We start from the raw sequence: 24,773 nt of genomic DNA, 5'->3' as shown, positions 1-24,773 counted from the left end.
AAGGTGAGAATCCTGATGCAAAGGGAAGAGGGGTAGTAGCTAAGACCTGGGGGATTTGTATTGGGAGAGGAGTTGGGTTTTCAAAGAAGTCAGGGTTGGTAGGGTCAGTACATAGGGGGCATGTGAGTGAAGTCAATTTGCCTGTCTTGTCCAGGGATTTGGCCCCTGGACTGATGGGTGGGGAAAAAAGGAGGTCTAATCTAACTTGTCCTTGGGGAGATATTAAGTAACACGTAGAACAAGTTTTGGTGATATCTTGCAGTAGGGAGGCTAGGTTAGGACATGTGATGAGGGGTTTTAGGAGTTGTAAATGTATCCTCTATGTAGGGAATTGTGAATAGCCCATAAGATATAACGGGCCTGTCCCTGGGGAAGAATATATTTCCCCGAAATTTTAACCATGGATCTTCCTGAGTGGTCCCAAGAGCTAATAGGAACTGAAGCTCCTCGAGTGTATTTGGGTGTTATACAGGGATAGCTATGAATTGGGGAGATGGTGGCTTCCTCTGAGCCATTGCCTTGGCCTCCTGGTCTGCTTTGTTATTTCCCTATGTTACATGATCATTCTGGACAGCTTCAGTCTTTGGTGGCCAGTCCCAGGAGTTCTGGGAACTCCAAACCAGATCCAGAGGGCAGCCTTACTGGACTGGCTGAGGTCCGACCTGGAGGGGTTAGACTACAGTCTGATTTCAAGTGGCCTTCCCTTCTGCACTGTGGGCAGGGCCCAGGAGGGGGTCTCGGCTTTGAGCAGGACTTGATCCAGTGCCCTTCCTTGTTGCATTTGAAGCATGGGCCCAGAGAAGACTTAGCCCCTGACTTACCTTTGGTTGGAGGACCAGCACCTTGTTTAGGGTTTATGAGAGCAGTGGCTAGGAGCTGGAAGGCTTCCTTCTGGGCCTCAGCCTTGGCCTGATCTTTCCTTTGTTTTTTGTATTTGGGTCTCCTCATCTCTATTATTAAACACCTTAAAGGCCAGATTAATGAGGTCTTTTTGAGGGGTTTGTGGACCTGTGTTTATTTTTCAAAGTTTGTGGCATATGTCAGGGGTTGATCCTAATATATAAAGAGCCAGGGTTTGTCACGACCTAAATGTCCAGACGGATAACCTAACACCAAGCTAGGGTCCTGGCCGGTGTGGCGGAAGTCAGTCCTGGGTCCCAGTCACCCATGGTGCAGCTGTGGGAGGGAGCTGTGGGCCCCAGCTGTACGCAGTGTGTCAGCGGGAGGGAGCTGTGGAAATGGAGCCATGCTGCCATTGGACTGGCCTCTGGGTCCCTCCCCCCACCCGCAGGCTCTGGGGAACCAGAACCATGCTGCCATCTGACTGGCCTCTTGGACCCTATCCCCAGCCCACAGGCCTGGGGAATCACAGCCATGCTGTGATGGGACTGGACCCTACCCAAGGGGTCCCGGATTGTGAGAATGTGCAGGCTGGGCTGAGAGGATCACCCCCCCCCCCCCCCAATGCACGAATTTTCGTGCACTGGGTCTCTAGTTGGGATATAAAATGGGTGTTCAGAAGAAGGGTTCCCTCTGGGGAGGTGGGATCTAAGGTGGTAAATTTCTGTAAGGCCTCCATTATGTGGGAGAGGAAGATAGCTGGTTTTCATCAGTGCCCCAAGTGATTTTATTGTTTGTCATAGTTGATCACCTTATGGGCAGCCTTCCTGAGTCCGGTAATGAGAAAGGTGATTATATGGCTACAGAGCCAGTGCCCTGGGGAAGTAACCTGATAGTCCCATCTCGGGTCAGTTCTAGGGACTGCATCAGTGCCAACAGGGTTTGCTGCCACATCCTATCTATGGAGGGCATTGGCATGGTCCTGAGCTGCTAGCCAAATGTACTCCTTCTCCTTTGGGGTGAGAGAGGAGGGCAGGATGACTTAGATGTCCTGCCAAGTCAGGTCATAAGACTGGGTCAGGTACTCAATTCCTTAGTAAAGGTGGTAGGGTCCATGGGAAAAGACCTGAGATGCCTCTTAATCTGTGTGAGGTTGGACATGGAAAATGGAATGTGTACCCAGGCAACACCCTCAGTTCCTGCTGCCTCCCTCGGGGGTAGAATGGGGAGGGAACAGAAGTGGCTGTTGAGGAAGGCAGTCTTTGGGTGGCTATTTTTGTTTCTTGTTGTTTCTTTGTATTACCCCCTTTTTTCTGTCTTCTCTTTTTTTCTTGCATATCTCTAATTTCTCTCTTTCCTTTGATTCTATTCTTTTTGTGTCTCTTTTTATTATTTTTTAATATTTTATTTTTATTTTTTCTTGTTTTACCTTTCCTATTTATATCTTAACTAGAGGCCCAGTGCACAACATTCGTGCACTGAAGGAGGGGCCACAGCCCGGCCTGTACCCTCTCCCAGTCCCGGACCCCTCGGGGGGTCCTTAGCACTGCCTCGGAATCTAGAGAGGCTCGCACCACTACTGCTGTGCTCTCCAGCCATTAGACCAGCTTCTGGCTGAGTGGTGCTCCCATGTGGGAGTGCACTGACCACCAGGGGGCAGCTCCTGCATTGAGTGTCTGGCCCCTGGTGGTCAGTGCACATCATAGCGACTGGTCGTTCCACTGTTTGATCGATTTGTATATTACAGTTTTATTATACAGGACTAGGGGCCCAGTGCACGAATTCATGCACCTTGAAAGGAACTGTGGGCCGTGAGGCTGCAGTGGGCAAGTGGCAGCTCTGGCACCTGCAGCGGGTGCAAGCGGGGTGGGCAACAGCAGCAGATGCGAGCACTGGGCCGGACCACAATGCACGGGAACAAAAAATGTTCAGTAACCACCAGAGGCTCGCCCTGATGACAACAACCAGTGCCCCACCTTGGTCTGGCATCCCCTATCACCTGCTCCACCATCCCACTGCAACCGCTGCCCACCATGTTCCATGCTCTGCCGCCTGCTGCCAATGCCCACCATGTTCCACGCGTGCCCCCTAGTGGTCAGTGCACATCATAGTGACCAGTTGTTTGGTAGTTTGGTTGTTCCCCTGTTCAGTCTATTTACATATTAGGGTTATAGATAGATAGATAGATAGATAGATAGATAGATAGATAGAGATATACCCATTATTACTATGTTTTAAATTCATTAACATTATTTCATTTATTTCTTTTTTTTAAATATATTTTATTGATTTTTTACAGAGAGGAAGGGAGAGAGATAGAGAGTTAGAAACATCGATGAGAGAGAAACATCGATCAGCTGCCTCCTGCACATCCCCTACTGGGGATATGCCCGCAACCAAGGTACATGCCCTTGACCGGAATTGAACCTGGGACCTCTCAGTCCGCAGGCCGACGCTCTGTCCACTGAGCCAAACCGGTTTTGGCTATTTCTTGTTTCCTTTTCTTTTTTTGTTATTGTTTAAAATATTACATATGTCTCCTTTTTTCCCAATTGACACCCCCCCCCCTCGCAAGCCACTCTCAACTCCAAGGGGAAGCCCCCACTGCCCCAGTGTCTGTGTCCATTGGTTATGCTAATATGCATGCATACAAGTCCCCTTTGGTAGATCTCTAATCCCCCCTCCCTTGCCTCTTGTCTCTGGGTCTATTTTTATTCATCAGTTTATGTTGATCATTATATCCCACATATGAGAGAGACCATGTGATATTTATCTTTCTCTGACAGGCTTATTTCGCTTAGCATAATGCTCTCCAGTTCCATCCATGCTGTTGCAAATGGTAAAAGTTCCTTCTTTTTTATAGCAGCATAGTATTCCATTGTGAAGATGTACCACAGTTTTTTAATATACTCATCTGCTGATGGGCACTTAGGCTGTTTCCAAATCTTAGCTATTATAAATTGTGCTGCTATGAACATAGGGGTGCATATATCCTTTCTGATTGGTGTTTCTGTTTTTTTGGGCTATAGTCCTAGAAGTGGGGTTACTGGGACAAATGGGAGTTCCATTTTTAACTTTTTGAGGAAACTCTATACTGTTCTTCACAGTGGCTGAACCAGTCTGCATTCCCACAAGTAGTGCACGAGGGTTCCTTTTTCTTCACATCCTTACCAGCACTTCGTTGTTTGTTGATTTGTTGATGATAGCTTTTCTGACAGGTGTGAGATGGTACCGCATTGTCATTTTGATTAGTGACTTTGAGCATGTTTTCATATGTCTCTCTGCCTTCTGTATGTCCTCTTTCAAAAAGTGTCTATTTAGGTCCATTTTTTATTGGATTCTTTATCTTCTATTTGTCAAGTTGTATGAGTTCCCTGTAAATATTGGAGATTAAATCCTTATCGGTGATAACATTGGCAAATATGTTCTCCCATGCAGTGGGCTTTCTTGTTTTGTTGATGGTTTATTTTGTTGTGCAGAAGCTTTTTATTTTGATGTAGTCCCATTTGTTTATTTTACCCTTAGTTTCCTTTGCCCTAGGAGCTGTATCAGTAAAGATATTGCTAGGAGATATATTGGATATTTTGCTTCCTATGGAGTCTTCTAAGTTTTTATGGTTTCCTGTCTTACATTTAAGTCCTTTAACCATTTTGAGTTTGTTTGTGTATATGGTGTAAGTTGGTGATCCAATTTCATTTTTTTTGCATGTATCTGACCAAATTTCCCAGCACCATTTATTGAAGAGACTGTCATGACTCCATTTTATGAGCTTGCCTCCTTTGCAAAATATTAATTGAGCATAATGGCTTGGGTGTATTTCTGGGTCTCTGTTCTGATCAATTGGTTTATATGTATGTTCTTGTGCCAGAACCAGACAATTTTGAGAACCGTGGCTTTGTAATATAGCTTGATATCTCATATTGTGATTCCGTTAACTTTGGTCTTCTTTCTCTGGATTGCGGTGGCTATTTGGAGTCTTTTTTTATTCCAGATGAATTTTTGGAGAGTTTGTTATAGGTCTGTGAAATATGTCATTGGTATTTTAATGGGTAGTGCATTGTATCTATACATTGCTTTGGGTAGTATGGACATTTTAATGATGTTGATTCTATGAATCCATGAACATGGTATAGTCTTCCATTTGTTTATGTCTTCCTGTATCTCTTATTTCAATGTCCTGTAGTTTTCAGATAACATCTCTTTTCCCTCCTTAGTTAAGTTTATTCCTTGGTATCTTAACTTTTTTGGTGCAATGGTAAATTGGATTTTTTAAATTTTCTTTCTGTGAGTTCATTATTGGTATATAAAAAAGCCATAGATTTTTGGCTGTTAAGTTTGTATCCTGCTACATTGCCGAATTCATTTATTAAGTCTAGCAGTTTTTCAATGGAGTCTTTGGAGTTTTCTATGTACAATATCATGTCATCTGTGAATAAGGACAGTTATACTTCTTTTCCAATTTGGATGCCTGTTATTTCTTCTTCTTGTATGATCACTTTGGCTTACACTTCTAATACTATATCAAACAGGATTAGTGAAAGTGGACATCCCTGTCTTGTTCCTGTTCTTAGGAGAAATGGTTTTAGTTTTTTCCCATTGAGTATGATGTTGGCTGTAGGTTTGTCATATAAGGCTTTTATTATGTTGAGGTATGATCCCTCTATTCCCACTTTGCTGAGCGTTTTTATCAAGAAAGGTTGCTGGATTTTGTGAAATGTTTTTTTCTGCATCAATTGATATGATTATGTGATTTTGTGTCTCAATTTGTTTATGTGATTTTTCACATTTATTGATTTGTGGATATTATACCATCCTTGCATCCCCATAATAAATCCCACTTGATCATGGTGTATGATCTTTCTAATGTAATGCTGGATATGATTTGCTGGAATTTTGTTGAGAATTTTAGCATCAATATTCAGAGCCTCTGAAATAAATAAGCAAACGTGCAGGCCCAGCCAACGATGAAACAGATGGGCTGGGCTTTGCAGCCCTTGACTGCATACCTTGGAGTTTTGCCAGCCACTGGGTTGAATTGCTGTATTGGACTAAGCAACCAAAAGCAGGTTTGCTTTGAAGAATGAGGCTCTCAAATAGTCCATGACTCTCTAAGAATGGACATTCACAGTCACGTTTGGCAGAAAGAGTTTTCCCCAAGTTTCACAGAGCGATAAAGTGACTGGTTGGCCATGTGAAGTACACACACAAAAACCCTGCTTTGCCAAGACGAGCTCTTTTCCACGGAGTTGGAACAGGAGCCAGAGTCAGAGAACATTTTATATTTAATTCAAGATACATGCCAACCCTGGTGTCACTTTCACACCAACATTTCGAAACTAAACAGTTAATGTGAATGTACCTTAACACTCGCAGTTTGATATTTTAATCTAGAGGTTCATTAATCTTGTTTATCCATTCAAAGAACCAGCTCTTGGTTTTATTGATATTTTGTATTGTTGTTTTGTTGTTGTTGTTTTTGTTTTGTTTTTTGGTCTCTGTGTCACTTATTTCCTCTCTGATCTTTATTATTTTTTTCCTTCTGCTTTCTCTGGGATTTTCTTGTTGCTCTCTTTCTAATTATTTGAGATGGAGGGTTAGATAATTTAGTACTATTTTTTCTTGTGTGTGTGTGTGTGTTTTTTTTAGGTAGGCCTGTAGAGCTATGAACTTCCCTCTAAAGACTGTTTTCACTGTGTCCCATAGGTTTTGGATTGTTTTCTTTTCATTGTCATTGGTTTCCAGGATATTTTTTATTTCTTCTTTGATCTCTTTGGTAACCCAATGATTGTTTAATAGCATGCTATTTAGCCTCCACGTGTTTTTTTTCATTGTATTTATTGTAGTTGATTTCTAATTTTATGACATTGTGGTCTGAGAAGATGCTTGATATGATTTCTAATTGTTTAAATTTGGAGAGACTTTGCCTCTGTCTTAGTATGTGGTCTATCTTTGAAAATGACCCATGTGCACTTGAGAAGAATGTATATTCTGTAGCTTTGGGGTGAAATGTTCTGAAGATGTCAATTAAGTCCATCTGATGTAGTGAGTCATTTAGTATTGATGTTTCTTTGCTGATTTTTGTTTAGAAGATTTATCCAGTGGTGTCAATGGGGTATTAAAATCCCCTACTATGACTGTTGCTTTCTATCTCTCCCTTGATATCTTCCAGAAGTTTTTTCTTTTTATGTATTTGGGTGCTCCTGTTTTGGGTGCCTATATGTTTACCAGAGTTATATCCTCATATTGAATTGCTCCCTTTAGTATTGTAAGGTGGCCTTCCTTATAGATTCTTTTTTCTTCCTATACTGGTTCTTTTAGCTTCCTTCTTGCTTCCATATTGACATTTTTTTCTTTCTCACTTTTTCTTTAAAACCCCTCTAAATCTTTGATCTAATGTCTTTTAGTATTCTTTTCATTCTTTGTTTTCTTTTTCTTTTTTATGCTTTCCTGTTTTTATTGCTTTACATAGCTTGATTTTTATGGTGTTTTTGTTTTGTTCCTGTTGTGTCTTGTTCTGTTCTGTCAGCACCTGTATAATACTGGCATGATAAGGTTATGGGTTAAGCCTCACTGTCAGTGAGTCAGAGGGGCGATCCCTCCTATGAAAGAGACATTAGCAATCAAGCCCCTATTACAACTGGAGAGCCCAAATAATGCATCCAAGGGACATTCCTAGAGCATCCAGCTCAAGATATCAAAGAAACTGCACCACTGGACCCTTCAACATATTTTCAACATAAGGCCATCTCACAAAGGCTAGTAGTCATAAAAATTCTATCTAATACATGGAAACAAAAACAAAAAGGGAGCTAAAATAGGGAGACAAAGAAAAACCCCCAAATGAAAGAAAGGGGGAACTCTCCAGACAAAGAACTAAATGAAATTTAGGCAAGCAACTTATAAGACATAGAGTTCAAAGTAATGGTTATACATATGCTTAAGAAACAGTGCAAATTACAATGTACTTAGTGGGAACTACAGCAGCATGAAAAGGGAAATAGAAACCCAGAACCATACAAAAATGAAGAATAACATATCTGACATCAAGAATGGGAAGGAATTAAAATTAGATTGGATAAAGCAGATGATCCAATCAGTGATTTGAAGACAAGGTATAAAGCAATACCCAATTAGAGCAATAAAATAGAAAAATAATTAAAAAGCAGAAAGATGGCTTAAGGGAGCTCTGGGACAACATGAAACATAACATCTGTCTCATAGGAATAGCAGAAGGAGAAGAATGTGAGCAAGGAACAGAGAACATTTTTAAAGAAATAATGATATAAAACTTCCCCAACTTAGTGAAGGAAAAAGTCATACCAGTACAGGAGGCACAGAAAGTCCAATCAAGATGAACCTAAAGAGAACCACACCTGTCTAGACACATCATAATCAAAATGGCAAACGTTAGAGAAAAAGAAAGTATCTTAAAGGCAGCAAGAGACATAAAATTACCTGCAAAGGCAGTCCCACTAGAATGTCAGCTGACTTCTCAACAAAAACACTTCAGGTCAGAAAGCAGTGGCATAAAGTATTGAAAGTAATGAAAAACAAGGCCCTAAATCCAAGACTACTGTATCCAGCAAGACTATCATTGAAAATTGAAGGCGAAATAAAAACCTTTCCAGACAAAAAAGGGTTAAAGTAGTACATTACCACCAAGAAAGCAATGCAAGAAATCTTAAACACATTGCGGATGGGTCACGAGAATTCTCACTTCATATTACACAATTTTTTACAAAGTATCATACTTTAAAAAGGTATTAGCTTGTAATAACATATAATAAATAACTTCAAAATGCAATGGGTATTTAATTCTAAAGCATGCCTTTAACATTTATGTAAAACATTTTTTGTACTTGTTCAATAGAAACTTATCTGGCCACTGGATAAAGCTATCAATAAAACTACTGATCCACAATGTGTTAAAGGAATTTGCTTTAAGAAGAGGAAGAAGAGAGAGAGAGAAATCATAGGTATAATGAAAATAAAAATGGCAATAAATAAAAAATGGCAATAAATAAATACCTATCAATAATAACCTTAAATGTAAGTAGATTAAATGCTCCAGCCAAAAGACTTAAGGTGACAGAATGGATAAGAAAATGTGACCCATATATAAGCTGTCTACAAGAGATACACCTCAGAGCAAAAGATGCACAGAGACTGAGAGCAAAGGGTTGGCAAAATAGTCCATTCAAATAGTAAAGAAAAAAAGCTGGAGTTGCAATACTTATATCTGACAAAATAGACTTCAAAATAAAGGCCATAACAAGAGACAAAGAAGGCAACTACATAACACTAAAGGAAATGATTCAATAAGAAAATATAACCCTTGTAAACATATATGCACCCAATATAGGAACATCCAAATATACATTTTTTAAAAAAAATTCTTGATAGACTTTAAGGGAGAGATCGACAGTAGTACTTATCCCGGGGATACAGTCATGGTAGGGGATATTAACATCCCACTGACATCACTGGATAGATCTTCCAGACCAAAAATCAACAAGGAAACAGAAGCCTTAAATGATATACTAGATCAGATGGATCTAGCTGATATTTACAAAATATTTCACCCCAAATCAGCACAATATACATAATTCTCAAGTGCACATGGAACATTCTCAAAGATAGACCAGATGTTAGGACACAAAATAAGTCTATACAAATTTGAGAAGATTGAAATCTTACCAAGCTTCTTCTCAGATCACAGTTAGAAATTCATGAAATTATGAATTAACTACAATAAAAAAACTCAAAATCACTCAAATATATGAAGACTAAATAGCATGTTATTAAACAATGAATGGGTTACCAATGAGATCAAGCAAGAAATTAGGAACTGTCCTCACTTCGGCAGCACATTTACTAAAATTGGAATGATACAGAGATGATTAGCATGTCCCCTGCGCAAGGATGACATGCAACATTGTGAAGCGTTTCATATTATTTTTTTATGTAGGAAATTGAAGCAGTCATCAGAAAACTTCCAACAAACAAAAGCCTGGGGCCAGACAGCATCACAGGGGAGTTTTACTAAACATTCAAGGAAGAACTAAAACCTATCCTCCTCAGACTATTCCAAAAAATTCAAGAGGAACACTTCCGAGCTCATTTTTTGAAGCCAGCATTACCCTAATACTAAAGCCAGATAAAGATAACCCAATGAAAGAGAATTACAGGCCAATATCCCTCATGAACATAGATGCCAAAATCCTCAACAAAATTCCAGCAAATCAGATCCAGCATTACATCAAAAAGATCATACACCATGACCAAGTAGGACTTATCCCAGGGATGCAAGGATGGTACAATATCCGCAAATCAATAAATGTGATACATCAAATAAACAAATTGAGAGATAAAAATCACATAGTCATATCAATTGATGCAGAAAAAGCACTTCACAAAATCCAACACTATTTCTTGATAAAAAAAAAACCCTCAGCAAAATGGGAAAAGAGGGATCATATCTCAACATAATAAAAGTAGTAATACAAACCTACAGCCAACATCATACTCAATGGGTAAAAACTAAAACCATTTCACCTAAAAACAGGAATAAGACAGGAATACCCACTTTCACCACTCCTGTTATACATAGGACTGGAAATGCTAGGCATAGCAATTAGAAAAGAAGAAGTTAAAGGTATCCAAATTGGAAAAGAAAATGTAAAACTGTCATTATTCGCATATGACATGATACTATACATAGAAAACCCTAAAAGCTCCATCAGAAAATTATTAGGCTTAATAAATGAATTTGGCAATGTAGCAGGATACAAAATTAATGGCAAGAAATCTATGGCATTTTTATACACCAATAGTGAATTTACAGAAAGAGATTTTTAAAAAATCCCATTTAACTTCACACCAAAAAAAAAAAATTAAGATACCTAGGAATAAACTTAACTAAGGAAGTAAAAGACCCATACTCAGAAAACTACAGGACACTGAAAAAAGAGATAAAGGAAGACATAAACAGATGGAAGAATATACCATGTTCATGGATTGGTAGAATCAACATCATTAAAATGTTCATACTACCCAAAGCAATCTATAGATTCAATGCACTCCCCATTAATATACCAATGGCATATTTCACAGACCTAGAATGAACTCTCCTAAAATTCATCTGGAATAAAAAAAAAAAAAGACCCCAAATAGCTGCAGCAATCCTGAGAAAGAAGAATAAAGTAGTAGGGATCTCAATACCAGATATCAATCTGTGTTACAAAGCCACTGTTGTCAAAACTGCCTGGTACTGTCACAAGAACAAATATATAGATCAATGGAATAAAATAGAGAACCCAGAAATTGACCCAAACCACTATGCTCAATTAATATTTGACAAAGGAGGCAAGAACATACAATGGAGACAAGATGGTCTCTTCAATATATGGTGTTGGGAAAATTGGACAGATACATGCAAAAAAAATGAAAATAGACCACCAACTTACACCATACACAAAAATAAACTCAAAATGGATAAAGGACTTAAACATAATATGGGAAACCATAAAAATATTAGAGGAATCCACAGGCAGCAAAATCTCAGACATATGCCAAAGCAATATCTGCACCAATACAGCTCCTAGGGCAATGAAAACTAAAGAGAAAATAAACAAATGGGACTACATCAAAATAAAAAGTTTCTGTACAGCAAAAGAAACCATCAACAAAACAACAAGAAAGCCCAGTGCATGGGAGAACATATTTGCCAATGTTATCACCGATAAGGGTTTAATCTCCAACATTTACAGGGAACTCATACAACTTAACAGAAGGAAGATAAACAGTCCAATAAAAAAGGCAACTAATCTAAATAGATACTTTTAGAAAGAGGACATATGGAAGGCCAAGAGACATATAAAAACATGCTCAAAGTCACTAATCATTCAAGAGATACAAATCAAAACGACAATGCAGTACCATCTCACACCTGTCAGAATGGCTATCATCAACAAATGAAAAGTTCTGGCAAGGATGTGGAGAAAAGAGAACCCTCGTGGACTACTTGTGGGAATGCAGACTGATGCAGCCACTGTGAAGAACAGTATGGAATTTCCTCAAAAAACTAAAAATGGAGCTCCCATTTGACCCAGTGATCCCACTTCTAGGAATATATCCCAAGAAACTAGAAACACCAATCAGAAAGGATATATGCATCCGTATGTTCATAGCAGCACAATTCACCATAGCTAAGATTGGGAAACAGCCTAAGTTCCCATCAGCAGATGAGTGGATTAAAAATCAGTGGTACATCTACACAATGGAATACTATGCTGCTGTGAAAAGGAAGGAATTCTTATAATTTGCAACAGCATGGATGGAATTGGAGAGCATTATGCTAAGTGAAATAAGTCAGAGAAAGATAAATATCATATGATCTTACTCATTTGTGGATTATAATGAACAACATAAACTGATGAACAAAAACAGATCCAGAGACAGAGAAGCATTGATCAGACCATCAAACCTCAGAGGGAAGGGGACGGTGGGGTAAGGGGGAGATATCAACCAAAGGACTTGTATGCATGCATATAAGCTTAACCAATGGACACAGACACCAAGGGGGTGAGGGCATGATTGGGGGGGTCGGGGGTCAATGGGCGAATAAGGACACATGTATACCTTAATCAATAAAATAAAATTAAAAACTTCTTGGAAATGAACACACAACTACCAAAAACCAATGGGAGACAGTAAAAGCAGTCTGAGAGGGAAGTTCATAGCCTTACAAGGCCTACTTAAGAAACAATAAAAGGCACTAACAAACTCTCTAACCCTATAACTAAATGAATTAGAAAGAATAGCAAGAAAAGCCCAGAGGAAGTAGAAGAAGGGAAATTATAAAGATCACAGAAGAAATAAATGACATAGAGTCTAAAAGAAAGCACACTATGAAATATTAATGAATCCAAGAGGCACTATAACAATGGACACCACAGAAATACAAGGACTATTAGCAAATATTATGAACAACTTTATACCCACAAATTGGACAACCTGGGCGAAATGGACAAATTCGTAGAAACATGCATTCTTCCAAAACTCAATCTGGAAGAATCAGAAAACCTGAGTAGGCCAATAACAACTGATGAAATTAAAACAATAATTAAAAAACTACCAGCAAACAAAAGTACTGGACTGGATGGATTTACAAAAGCATTTACCAAATATTCAAAGAACTAACACATATCTCTTCAAACTATTCCAAAAGATTCAAGAGGAAGGAACACTTACAAGCTCTTTTTACAAAGCCAGTATTATCCTAATTCCAGAACCAGAAAAAGATACTATAAAAAAGAAAATTACAGACTAATACCCCTGATGAACACATAAGCTATAATCCTCAACAAAATATTAGCAAATCACATCCAGCAATATATTAAATATATCATACACCATGATTTAGTGGGATTTATTCTGGGGATGCAAAACTAGTATAATATTTGCAAATCAATAAATGTGATACATCACATAAACAAAATAAAAGATTAAAATCACATGATCAATAGATCCAAAAAAGCATTAGACAAAACCCAGCACCCATGTTTTTTATAACAACTCTCAGTAATAAAGTGGAAATAGAGGGATTATACCTCAACATCATAAAGGCCATCTATGACATCCCACAGCCAACATCATAATAAATGGGCAAAAACTAAAACCATTTCCCCTAAGAACAGGAACAAGACAGGGATGTCCGCTTTCACCACGCTCATTCAACATACTACTGGAAGTCCTAGGCACAGCAATCAAACAAGAAGAAGAGATAGAAAGCTTCTAAATTGGAAAGGAGGAAATAAAACTTATTATTCGCAGATGACATGATAAAGTACATAGAAAATCCTAAAACTATTAGACCTAATAAATGAATTCAGCAAGATAGCAGGATACAAAAGCAACATCCAGAAATTGATGGCATTTTTATACACCAATAATGAACTCTCAGAAAGAGAAACTAAAAAAACAATCCCATTTACCATTTCAGCAAAAATAAAAATATATCTAGGAATCAACTTAACCAAGGAGGTAAAAGACTTGTACTTGAAAAACTATAGGACATTGTAAAAAAAAAATAGAGGAAAATACAAATAAATGGAAGCCTATACCATGTTCATGGATTGGAAGAATTAGTATCATTAAAATTTCCATACTACCCCAATCAATCTATAAATTCAATGTAATCCCTATTAAAATACCAAAGGCATACTTCACAGAACAAGAACAAATACTAAAACATTTATATGGAAGCATAAAAGACCCTGAATAGCTGCAGCAATTTTGAGAAGAACAAATTTGGAGAGATCACAATACCAGACATCAAAATATACTACAAAGTTAATCAAAATAACCTGTATTGGCACAGGAACAGACATATACTAGTAGAACAATGTAACAGAACAGAGACCACAGACATTGACCCACACCATTACGGTCAATTAATATTTGACAAAGGAGATAAGAACATACAATGGAGTAAAGACAGTCTTTTCAACAAATGGTATTAGAAAAATTGGACAGACATGCAAAAATATGAAACTAGACCACCAACTTACACTATACACAAAAACAAACTCAAAACGGCTAAAGGACTTAAATTTAAGACAGGAAACCATAAAAATCTTAGAAGACTCAATAGGCAGCAAAATAACCAATACATCTCATAGCAATGTCTTTACTGATACAGAATCTAGGGCAAAGGAAACTAAGGAGAAAATAAACAGATGGGACTACATCAAAATAAAAAGCTTCTGAACAGCAAAAGAAACCATCAGCAAAACGAGAAGGGGTCCCACTGTATGGGAGAACATATTTGGCAATTATACATCTGATAAAGGGTTAATATCCAAAATATAAGGAATTCATACAACTTAATAAAAAGAAGACAAACAATCCAATAAAAAATGGGCAAAGGACCTAAATAGACACTCTGCAAGGTGTGCATACAGAAGGCTAAGAGGCATATGAAAAAATCCTCAGTCACTGAGCATCAGAGAGATGCAAATTAAAACGACAATGAGGTATTACCTCACACCTGTCAGAATGGCTATCATCAATAAATCAACAAACAACGTGCTGGTGAGGATGTGGAGAAAAGGCAGCACTAGTTCACTGATGGTGGGAATGCAGACTGGTGCAGCCACTATGAAAAACTGTATAGTTTCGTCAAAAAATTAAAAATAGAACTGCCGTTTGACCCAGTGATCCCACTTCTGGGAATATATCCTAAAATCCCCAAAATACCAATCAGCAGGAATATATGCACCCCTGTGTTCAGCAGCATTATTTATAATAGCTAAGATTTGGAAACAGCCCAAGTGCTCATCAGTACATTTACACAATGGAATACTATGCAACTATACAAAAGAGGGATCTCTTACCCTTTGAGACAGCATGGATGGACCTGGAAAATATTATGCTAAATGATATAAGCCAATCTGAGAAAGTCAAATAGTACACGATCTCCCTTATTTGTGGAATCTAATGCACAAAATGAATTGACCAACAAAATAAGACCTGAAACATGGAAGCATGGAACAGACTGACATACCTCGATGTGGGGGTGGAAGGATGAGAGAAACCAAGGAACTAATATAGTTATATGCATAGCCCATGGACATGGGTAATAGGGTGGTGAAGACCTTGGGGGTGGGTAGTGGCTGGGCGGAGGTGAGTAAAGAGGGAGAAAATGAGAGATATCTATAATATACTGTCAAATATAAAAATGTAGTTTAAAAAAACAAAAACAGATTACGAATTCAATGACACCCAAGGACCTTAAGTCTCCTAGATCTGTCTGGATATTGAATTATTGTACTTATATTTTGAAACCTTATTTCTTTTTTCCTGTAGGTCCAATTGGCCCTCCAGGTGATCCTGGGCGAAATGGACTCCCTGGCTTTGATGGTCCAGGAGGGCGCAAAGGAGACCCAGGTCTGCCAGGTCAACCAGGTGCGACAAGTAAAATGCTGATGATGATACTACTAGTATTCTTTACATCTGGGAGATGTCTGGACACATGGCCTCCAATTGTAGCTGTGATAGCCTCCTCTTGAAAGAGTGCAGTTAGCTGGAATATCCTTTGCTGGGGAACAGATACAAGGATATTTGCCATTATAAGAGAAGCATAGAAAGGTTATTTTTATTTATGTGTTTAGAGCACTGGAAAACCCAGCTCTTTTTCAACATGGTGATTAGCTGTTCTGATCATTTTCAGTATGTGTCTTGTGACCATCTTGAATCTATTGTGAATTCACATTTAAAAATATCACAATAGAGTACAATTTCCATTATAGAATTCAGTAAGTATAATTGCAAAGATTAAGTGATCCCCATAGAGCTTTGAGAGTCATAGTGTCTTTTCATACTGAGATGACAAATTGATATGCATATTTTTGAGGTTACTCATTATTAGGTACTCCTCATAATATTGTATTGGTATCTACTCGATTTCCAATCTGTACTCAGCTTACTTCCAAAAATAATTTTATTCAATTTGCGATAAAAATACACTAAAAATAACTAAAATAGAAACAAAATATTATAAACTGAAAAAATTTAATATGTGTTGGCAACTCTAGATAATATAAATATAACTCTAAATATTATAAACATAAAATATTTGTATTGATAAAAATATTGTGGCAATCAGGCAAAGTGATGAAACTTATGGCCTTCCTAGAACTAACACCCTGCCATTTCATTAACTGTATATCTAAGGAAGAAATAAGTCAGTTGACATCTTCATCACATGGACATTGCTATTAAGTTTCCCCCAAATGAAAATCTATGCACACAGTGGCCAAAGACCTCTATATAAAGATATTTTTCAAAGAACCTCAAATCAAGAGGCTAAATGAAAAATGGGAACCAGAAGTAGGTTGAAAATAGACATTTTTAGCCTTCTTTAGAGTGTCCTGCTTATTCTCTAAACAAAAGGTATGCCTGAGAATAATTCCCCAGACAGATTCAAAGGAAAATGTTTTTAGCACTGAAGCTGGCAGACTGATGACAACCACACCCTTCCTTTCTTGGTAATGAACAAAACAGCAGGCTGAAATTTTGTCATGGAGTTTAGACTCCTTTAGTACAGCAAGAGAGTAGTTATCTTGCTGTACTAAACATAAAGACTTCCCAACTAAGCACCACTTCTTCCCATATAATATATTATATATACATAGATAGATGATAGATAGATAGACTGATATATAGATAGATATAGACATATGCATATTTAAATCTCTTTGAGGTCAGGGACAATATTTAATTTATCTCTAAACAAGTGATATTTGACAGTACTTTTATAGAAACTATAAATATTGACTAAATTAAACAAATGAGGTCATAATGTTTTTTGAATAGACACAATAGTGGAACAGAGCTTACTTAATCTTGTATATTGATGATTCCATGGAAATAGGTGCCCGTGGTTTGGATGGTCCCCCTGGGCCAGATGGATTGCAAGGTCCCCCAGGTCCTCCTGGAACTTCCTCTATTGCCCATGGATTCCTCATCACACGTCACAGCCAGACAACAGAAGCACCACAGTGCCCACAGGGAACTGTCCATATTTATGAAGGCTTTTCTCTCCTGTATGTACAAGGAAATAAAAGAGCTCACGGTCAAGACTTGGGTAAGATAATTGGCATCTTATTTCTTACTATGTATTTTGTTTTTGTTTTGAAAATCCTGTTGTGCTCTAGAGTAGCCTTGACCAAAATACATCTCTCTGTTCTTCTGGGAATTCTAAATTGAAGACCATGTCAAGGGCAGCTGAATATATTCACTATGGGTTTAAAAAATAATATTCAATTTTAAACTCAAAGCATTAATTAGCCTAGTGTGAGATACAATTCTTGGCCTTAAAGCAAGGCATTTTGGAAAGGGCCACATTTACTTTTATTAGCTTAGTAGTTAAGGAAACAGATTCCCTGTGTTCTTTACAGTATAGCAGCTGCTTGAGTGGGCAGTGTTTATAACTAATGAGAGATAGTTTCCCCTTCTCTGTTACTGGTCTTCAACAAGTTGAAAGTTAAGTTCTGAAGAGAATATTGATTTTAGGTCAAAGAAAATAAGTAGCCATTGCTTAATCATCCTAGTTTATAGTTCCTAAAATAAGTGCCTTATCTGTATAAAGTATTATCAGAGTAGTTTAAAGCTATATAAAGCACCCTATTGACATATAAAATCCACTTCATTTAATGTGTCCACATGCATCTTCTCTGTACTGGGGTGGACACTTTGGTTGATGGGATGCAGCTGGACTGTATGATTCTCAAGACCTCTAACAATTCCCAAGATTTCTTTTTGCGGAATTTTAACTTTAGATTTCAAGGTCCCATTTTTTTTTTTACCAGGGGCTGCCTATTTTAGGGATCACTATCCCCTTTGCCTCTATAAAAACATTTAAGAAGATATTTTGGATACCTAGTTTCTGGAGTCTCTGTGGTAAGAGACCTACTGGGGTCTCTTTACCTGTGCCATTCTGTGAAAACAGTTCGGTGGCAAGGGACCTCTGGGGGTCTGCTCTGATTACTCTGCTCCCAGGGCATATGGCCATACCTGCCAGCCAATTCTGGCCTACCAGAGTAAGCACATCTGCTTAGTACATGGAAGACGATAGGCACAAGTCATTTTTTTTAATCCAAATAAAGTAGGAATTTTCCCAACAACTTTCTTCTCCCACTTGTACTTCCCTTTTTTCTTCTCCTTTTCATCTTTCATCTGTTACTTTTCCTTCCCTCTTTTGTTTTCTTTATGTAACATCTTTTTCTCATTTTACAATAAACAAATATTTGTTGTGAAAGTGCTCTTATATTTATATAATTCTCTATTTTCTTTTTTCCATAAAATTATTTTCCTTTTAATTCATTCTCTTTTCACTGCCAGAGTCTAACTTATACCCTAATCAATATTGTATACTTCAAATCTTTAACCTATCAAGTCAATAGGAACCATTAGAAATGTTTGAGCATTATGAAATTCAGAAATATTAGAGAAATACAAAAAAAATGGGACTTGCTATCCAGTATGTCATATAACTTGTCAAAATACATACATTTGGTCAAACAAGGGCTATCATAATATTTATTCAGACTTGGAGGCTACAAACTGGCCCTGACTTGGAAGTGCCTCATACATAGGAAGGCTCTGATAGGACCCAGTATTCCTAAGGTGATCCTGATTGCAGAGTCTCTGCTAGAGCTCACAGGATTATAAAATTAGAGTTATCTGGCTAAGCAAAGAATAGAGGAAGTTATAGCTTTGATGTTAAGGAAATAATCAGTTGGTCAAATAAATACATAGTCTCTGTTGGATTATTGAAAGGATACTTCGAGGCAATGATGTTACTTGTATTTTCAATTATTTTCTATTTTAAAAGCACTTTTTTAAATCAAATGTGATCTTCACAAGTATGATCAAGAGAGATATAGGACAAGTTTTTTTTTTTTCTTTTTATACACAAAACTAATGGCCTGGTGCATAAATTCATGCACATTGAAAGGAAATTAAATAGAAGAAATATTTTAATATTGCTATTCACCATTTCTCTATAATAGAAGTGTCAGAGATGAAAGAAAATTAGTAACATGTATATGAAAATAATATTTAAATTGGTTAATAAATAAACAATAACATGATATAACAACAAAGACATGATATAAAAACAAAAACATGATATAAAAACAATGACTGATAAATTGATTAAACTTATTCTAATATCTCCCTGTATACCACATTAAGAGTAAAAACACTTTCAGAGTGCTTGACTTATTTACCTTGTGATGAAGTATTTACAACTTTAACATCACACACTCTTTGAACTCGAGAGAAAGTAACATATAACTGACCATATCTGAAAACTGGTTCAGGTAGGAATATTCCTACTCTGTCTAGAGTTTGTCCTTGTGATTTATTAATAGTCATTGCAAATGCTGGCATCACGGGAAACTGTATTTGAATTAATTTAAATGGGAGGCCAGTGTCAGATGGGAACAAATCAATTATTGGAATCAGAACAACCTCTCCTTCCACAGATCCTGTTAATACTTCAGCTTCGATTATGTTAGGTTGCAATCTTGTGATAATAAATCTAGTACCATTACAAAGACCTCATTTACTATTAGGATTTCTCAATAGCATGATGATTGCACCTACTTTCAATTTTAATTTATGACTAGGCATTCCTGAAGGAGGAATACTATTAAGAAATTCGATGGGAAAATTTTCCTTTTTGGCATCATTTGTTGAATCGATGGAATCATCACTCAAATAGGTGCAAAAATCTCCATGAAATATATCCAAAATTTCTTCAGATTGAAACACACCCATGTGGTTGGTGCCAGCGAGAGAGCTTTATATGTATTGCACATGTGCGAGTCAAGGTTTATTTTTAAATTGCCAGTGCACATCATATGTACCAGCCAGTCAGTCGGTTGGATGGAGAGTTGGGCACTTAGCCTTTTATATACATAGATGGCTAAGAGGTTGTGACTTACTCAAAGCTACATACTTGGAAACTGATGGAGATAAGAACTTGAGCACAATAGCTACCAATTCTGAATCCATTCATTTTTTAATCATTCCAATTTGTCATTCACTTTCACATGACTTTAAGTCAGTCACCTCTCTCTGAGCCAGATTTTTTTTTCTGAAAAATTGGAAATTCAGACTAAATCAATGATTTTCAACCTGAGGAACTTTCTAAAAGATTCTAGATCCAATCCAAACTTATTGTAAAACAATTCCCAATGATTCTGACAATCTACAAGATTTAAGAATTATTGGTGCTTTATTAGTCATCTTTAGTTTGAAATAAGCATACTCCTTTGGATAGATGAAGAATAACCAAGGCATAATTTTAAAGGAATCCATTTTCAAATCCTCCACTTCCATGTTTTTCTTTCCAAAAGTTGAACTGCCTGTGTATGTTCTTTGGATATGCACTATTCCCTTTCACTATCACCCATTTCCCATTATATGAAAAAAAAAAATCACACTGTGACACATTGCCTTGAAATGTGAAAGCTTCTGGGAGACAAATTCAAAGGGACAATTCAAAATAAAAATGTTGTTAAAGGCTCTATTAACTAAGGTTCTATTATTAACTTCTAATTAATCTCATTAAGAAATGCATTTCTGCCATGGCCAGTGTTGCTCAATTGTTTCAATGGTTGGAGTGTCAGCCCATGCAAAGAAAGGTCCCTGGTTCAATTCCTGGTCAAGGACACGTACCTGGGTTGCAGGATAAATCCCCAGCCCCAGTCGGGGGACGTGCAACCAGTCAGTGTGTCTCTTTTTTTTTTAATTTCTTCATTGATTAAGGTACTCCATATGTGTCCTTATCTCCCCAATACCCCCCGATCCCCCTGCTCATGCACTTACCCCCTGTTGTCTGTGTCCATTGGTTAGGCTTATATGCATGCATACAAGTCCTTTGGTTGATCTTTCTCCCTTACCTCCACTCTCCCCTACCTTTCCTCTGAGGTTTGATGGTCTGATCGATGCTTCTCTGTCTCTGGATCTGTTTTTGTTCCATCAATTTATGTTGTTCATTATATTCCATAAATGAGTGAGATCATGTGATATTTATCTTTCTCTGACTGGCTTATTTCACTTAGCATAATGCTCTCCAGTTCCATCCATGCAGTATGTCTGTTTTACATTGATGTCTTTCTCTCTCTCTCTCTTTCTCTCTCCCCTCTCACTTCCATTCTCTCTAAAAATCAATGGGGAAAAATATGCTCAGGTGAGGATTAACAACAACAACAAAAAAGAAATGAATTTCCAATAAAAGGTTACTCTATATATTTAGTAATTATCAAAATTTATAATATGTATATTTTATCTCTTGTGAATTAACAATAACTGTAATAATGAAAATTCAAAATAAAATATTTGAAATGTAAAGCCTTATGGTTGCAGAAAGTTAACTGCCATTTGACCCAACAATCCCACTTCTAGGAATGTATCCTAAGAATCCAGAAACACCAATCATAAAGAATATATGCACCCCTGTGTTCATAGCAGCATTATTTACAATAGCTAAGATTTGGAAGCAGCCCAAGTGCCCATCAGTAGATGAATGGATAAAAAAGCTGTGGGACATTTATACAATGGAATACTATACAGCAGTAAAAAAAGAGGATCTCTTACCCTTTGAGACAGCATGGATGGACCTGGAGATTATTATGCTAAATGAAATAAGCCAAACTGAGAAAGACAAATATCACATGATCTCACTTATTTGTGGAATCTAATGGATAAAATAAATTGATCAACAAAATAGGTCCAGAGGTATGGAGGCATGAAACAGACTGACATACCTCAGAGGTGGGGGCAGGGGTGGATGGGGAGAGATTAACTAAAGAATTTATAGGTTTATATGCATAGCCCATGGACACAGACAATAGTGTGGTGAAGGCCTGGGGTGGGATAGGGGCTGGGTGGAGGGGGACAAAAGAGTTGGAAATGGAGGACATCTGTAATGCTATAAACAATAAAAATATATATTTATAAAAATATTTTTAAGTTATGTAATTTTTTCAGAGGAATATGATAGGGTGATCAATAAAAGACTTTCAAAAGTAAAAAATACATTAAGATAAAACTGGGTGAGAGGTGTAATCCTCCTATCTAATAAAAGAGTAATATGCAAATTGACCATCGCTCCAACACACAAGATGGCCACCCCCATGTGGTCAAAGATGGCCGCCCCCATGTGGACACAAGATGGCCTGCAGGGGAGGACACTTGGGGGGAACCAGGCCTGCAGGGGAGGGCAGTTAGGGGGGACCAGGCTGGCAGGGGAGGGCAGTTGGGAGGGAACCAGGCCTTCAGGGGAGGGCAGTTGGGGGGGACCAGGCCTGCAGGGGAGGGCAGTTGGGGGGGACCCAAGCCTGCAGGGGAGGGAAGTTGGGGGGAACCAGGCCAGCAGGGAAGGGAAGTTGGGGGGAACCAGACCAGCAGGGAAGGGCAGTTGGGAGGGACCAGGCCTGCAGGGGAGGGCAGTTAGGGGCTACCAGGCCGGCAGGGGAGCAGTTAGGTGTTGATCAGGCTGGCAAGGGAGTGGTTAAGGGGCTATCAGGCTGGCAGGCAGGCGAGCAGTTGGGAGCCAATAGTCCTGGATTGTGAGAGGGATGTCCAGCTACCACCTGGATTGGGCCTAAACGGGCGGTCAGACATCCCTCAAGGGGTCCCAAATTGGAGAGGGTGCAGGCTGGGCTGAGGGACACACACACACACACACACACACACACACACCAGTGCACGAATTTCATGCACCGGGCCTCTAGTGGAAGTATAATTTCTAAATGCAACAGGAACATTGAATAAATTCCAATTTCTAAAAACCAATTTATATACTTTTTAAAATATTTGTTGTTAGATTTCAATTATTATACTGTATATTTTTAAAAGTGATATAAGGCTTTTGTTTTTTAAATATAAATATTCACAAAACACTAGAAAGGATAACTGGCAATTTTGAAATGTGGTTTGCAAAGCCCCATCGTCCAGTATTACAAAGTATAGAAGGATGGGGCTGGAACCCAGAGACAATAACCAATACCTTAATTACTAGAACAGTGTCAACTTAAACTTCTGATGAAAATTTTAGATATCAACTTAAAAATGTGTTAGGGTACATCATTTTTCATGATTCTTTTTGTGAGTAAATGAGAAAAGAAAGGCCTGATCACTGGTACAGATAACCTCTATTGCCCCTACCAGCCCCCAAAAAATCAAAAGCTCTATTTCTTTTCTCTTGCACTCACACCCTCCCTTTATCTTTATCTCTTATTTATTTTTTTCCATTTTATTATTCACGTGAAAACCTGTCTGTGGTTGCTGTGTATAGTGGTCAGCACTATAATTGTTCTTAGCCTTAAAGTGATTACAAAGCCACACAAGATACATTCTCTGGATGGCTTTTAAGAAGAGAGGGAAGCCTAGAGAGGAAATACTGATATGATATTATAAGGACTCAGTTTGTGCTCTTCACTTGTCCAGAATAAATCACCCAATATTATTCATAAAACTACACCAGTTTAAAAACAGTGTTAGGTAATATATAATGACCTACCACAATAAATGTCTACATAAATTATAAGATATAACCTGATTCTAGAAATGTTAAAATGTGTGTTTTATAATTGAAGAATTAAAGTACAGGGGTGGGCAAAAGTAGGTTTGCAGTTGTTTATATGGAAAATAATACAATAATTAATAAATAATAATACAAAAATAAACTACTGTTTCATGTACTAACAACTGTTAATCTACTATTGCCCACCCCTGCACATTTATCATCTAAGAATTGTGATGAATGATTCTCTCTCATCATTGATGTTTCCATCTCTCTCCTTCCTCTCTCAAATCATTAAAATATATTAAAAAAATAAATGTGGGCAAGTTTTTTCTTTGAAAGGTTGTTACTGTTTTAGAAGAAACTAAAGTATCATCCTGATGAAGTTCTTCATCTTTTACTCCCCAATTCTTTCTAGGGACAGCCGGCAGCTGCCTTCGTCGCTTCAGTACCATGCCCTTCATGTTCTGCAACATCAACAACGTTTGTAACTTTGCTTCAAGAAATGACTATTCTTACTGGCTCTCCACTCCAGAGCCCATGCCAATGAACATGGAGCCCCTGAAGGGCCAGAGCATCCAGCCATTCATTAGTCGGTAAGACATTGATATCGCTTTGACTTGTTCTAATCTTCAATTGGTTTAGCTAGTCAGAAATGAGTCCAAAACTAATAATCTGATCAAACTTCTCCCAGATTAGGTAGAATAGAGGTATCTTTATAATATTTAATTCAGTATTTAGTTTGATTTGTATTTATTGGTTATGTGTTTTGACCACGCCTCCTGATAGACATAGTGCAATATAGAAAGAGCTTACAGTCTAGGTATGAGGC

At 37.8% G+C, this 24,773-nt stretch overlaps 1 protein-coding gene and 1 non-coding gene across 3 annotated transcripts in view; both read left to right on the top strand.

Moving 5' to 3' along the window:
• Positions 1 to 24,773, top strand: part of COL4A5 (collagen type IV alpha 5 chain) — a 300,168-nt gene that overhangs the window by 268,067 nt on the left and 7,328 nt on the right. For both annotated transcript variants that reach the window (XM_006082247.2, XM_006082246.2), the window contains 3 exons: positions 15,709 to 15,807; positions 17,276 to 17,488; positions 24,360 to 24,537. In XM_006082247.2, coding sequence (XP_006082309.1) covers positions 15,709 to 15,807; positions 17,276 to 17,488; positions 24,360 to 24,537 — 490 coding nt within the window. The remainder of the gene's footprint in view (positions 1 to 15,708; positions 15,808 to 17,275; positions 17,489 to 24,359; positions 24,538 to 24,773) is intronic.
• LOC111827223 lies at positions 9,691 to 9,797 on the top strand. The gene has a single exon (XR_002830722.1). It is a non-coding gene; the product is annotated as a U6 spliceosomal RNA (small nuclear RNA).

Source organism: Myotis lucifugus, unplaced genomic scaffold (assembly GCF_000147115.1).
Source record: "Myotis lucifugus unplaced genomic scaffold, Myoluc2.0 scaffold_2, whole genome shotgun sequence".
NCBI lineage: Eukaryota > Metazoa > Chordata > Mammalia > Chiroptera > Vespertilionidae > Myotis > Myotis lucifugus.
The sequence above is the reverse complement of the archived record's forward strand: the minus strand, read 5'-3'. Positions and strand labels throughout refer to the sequence as shown.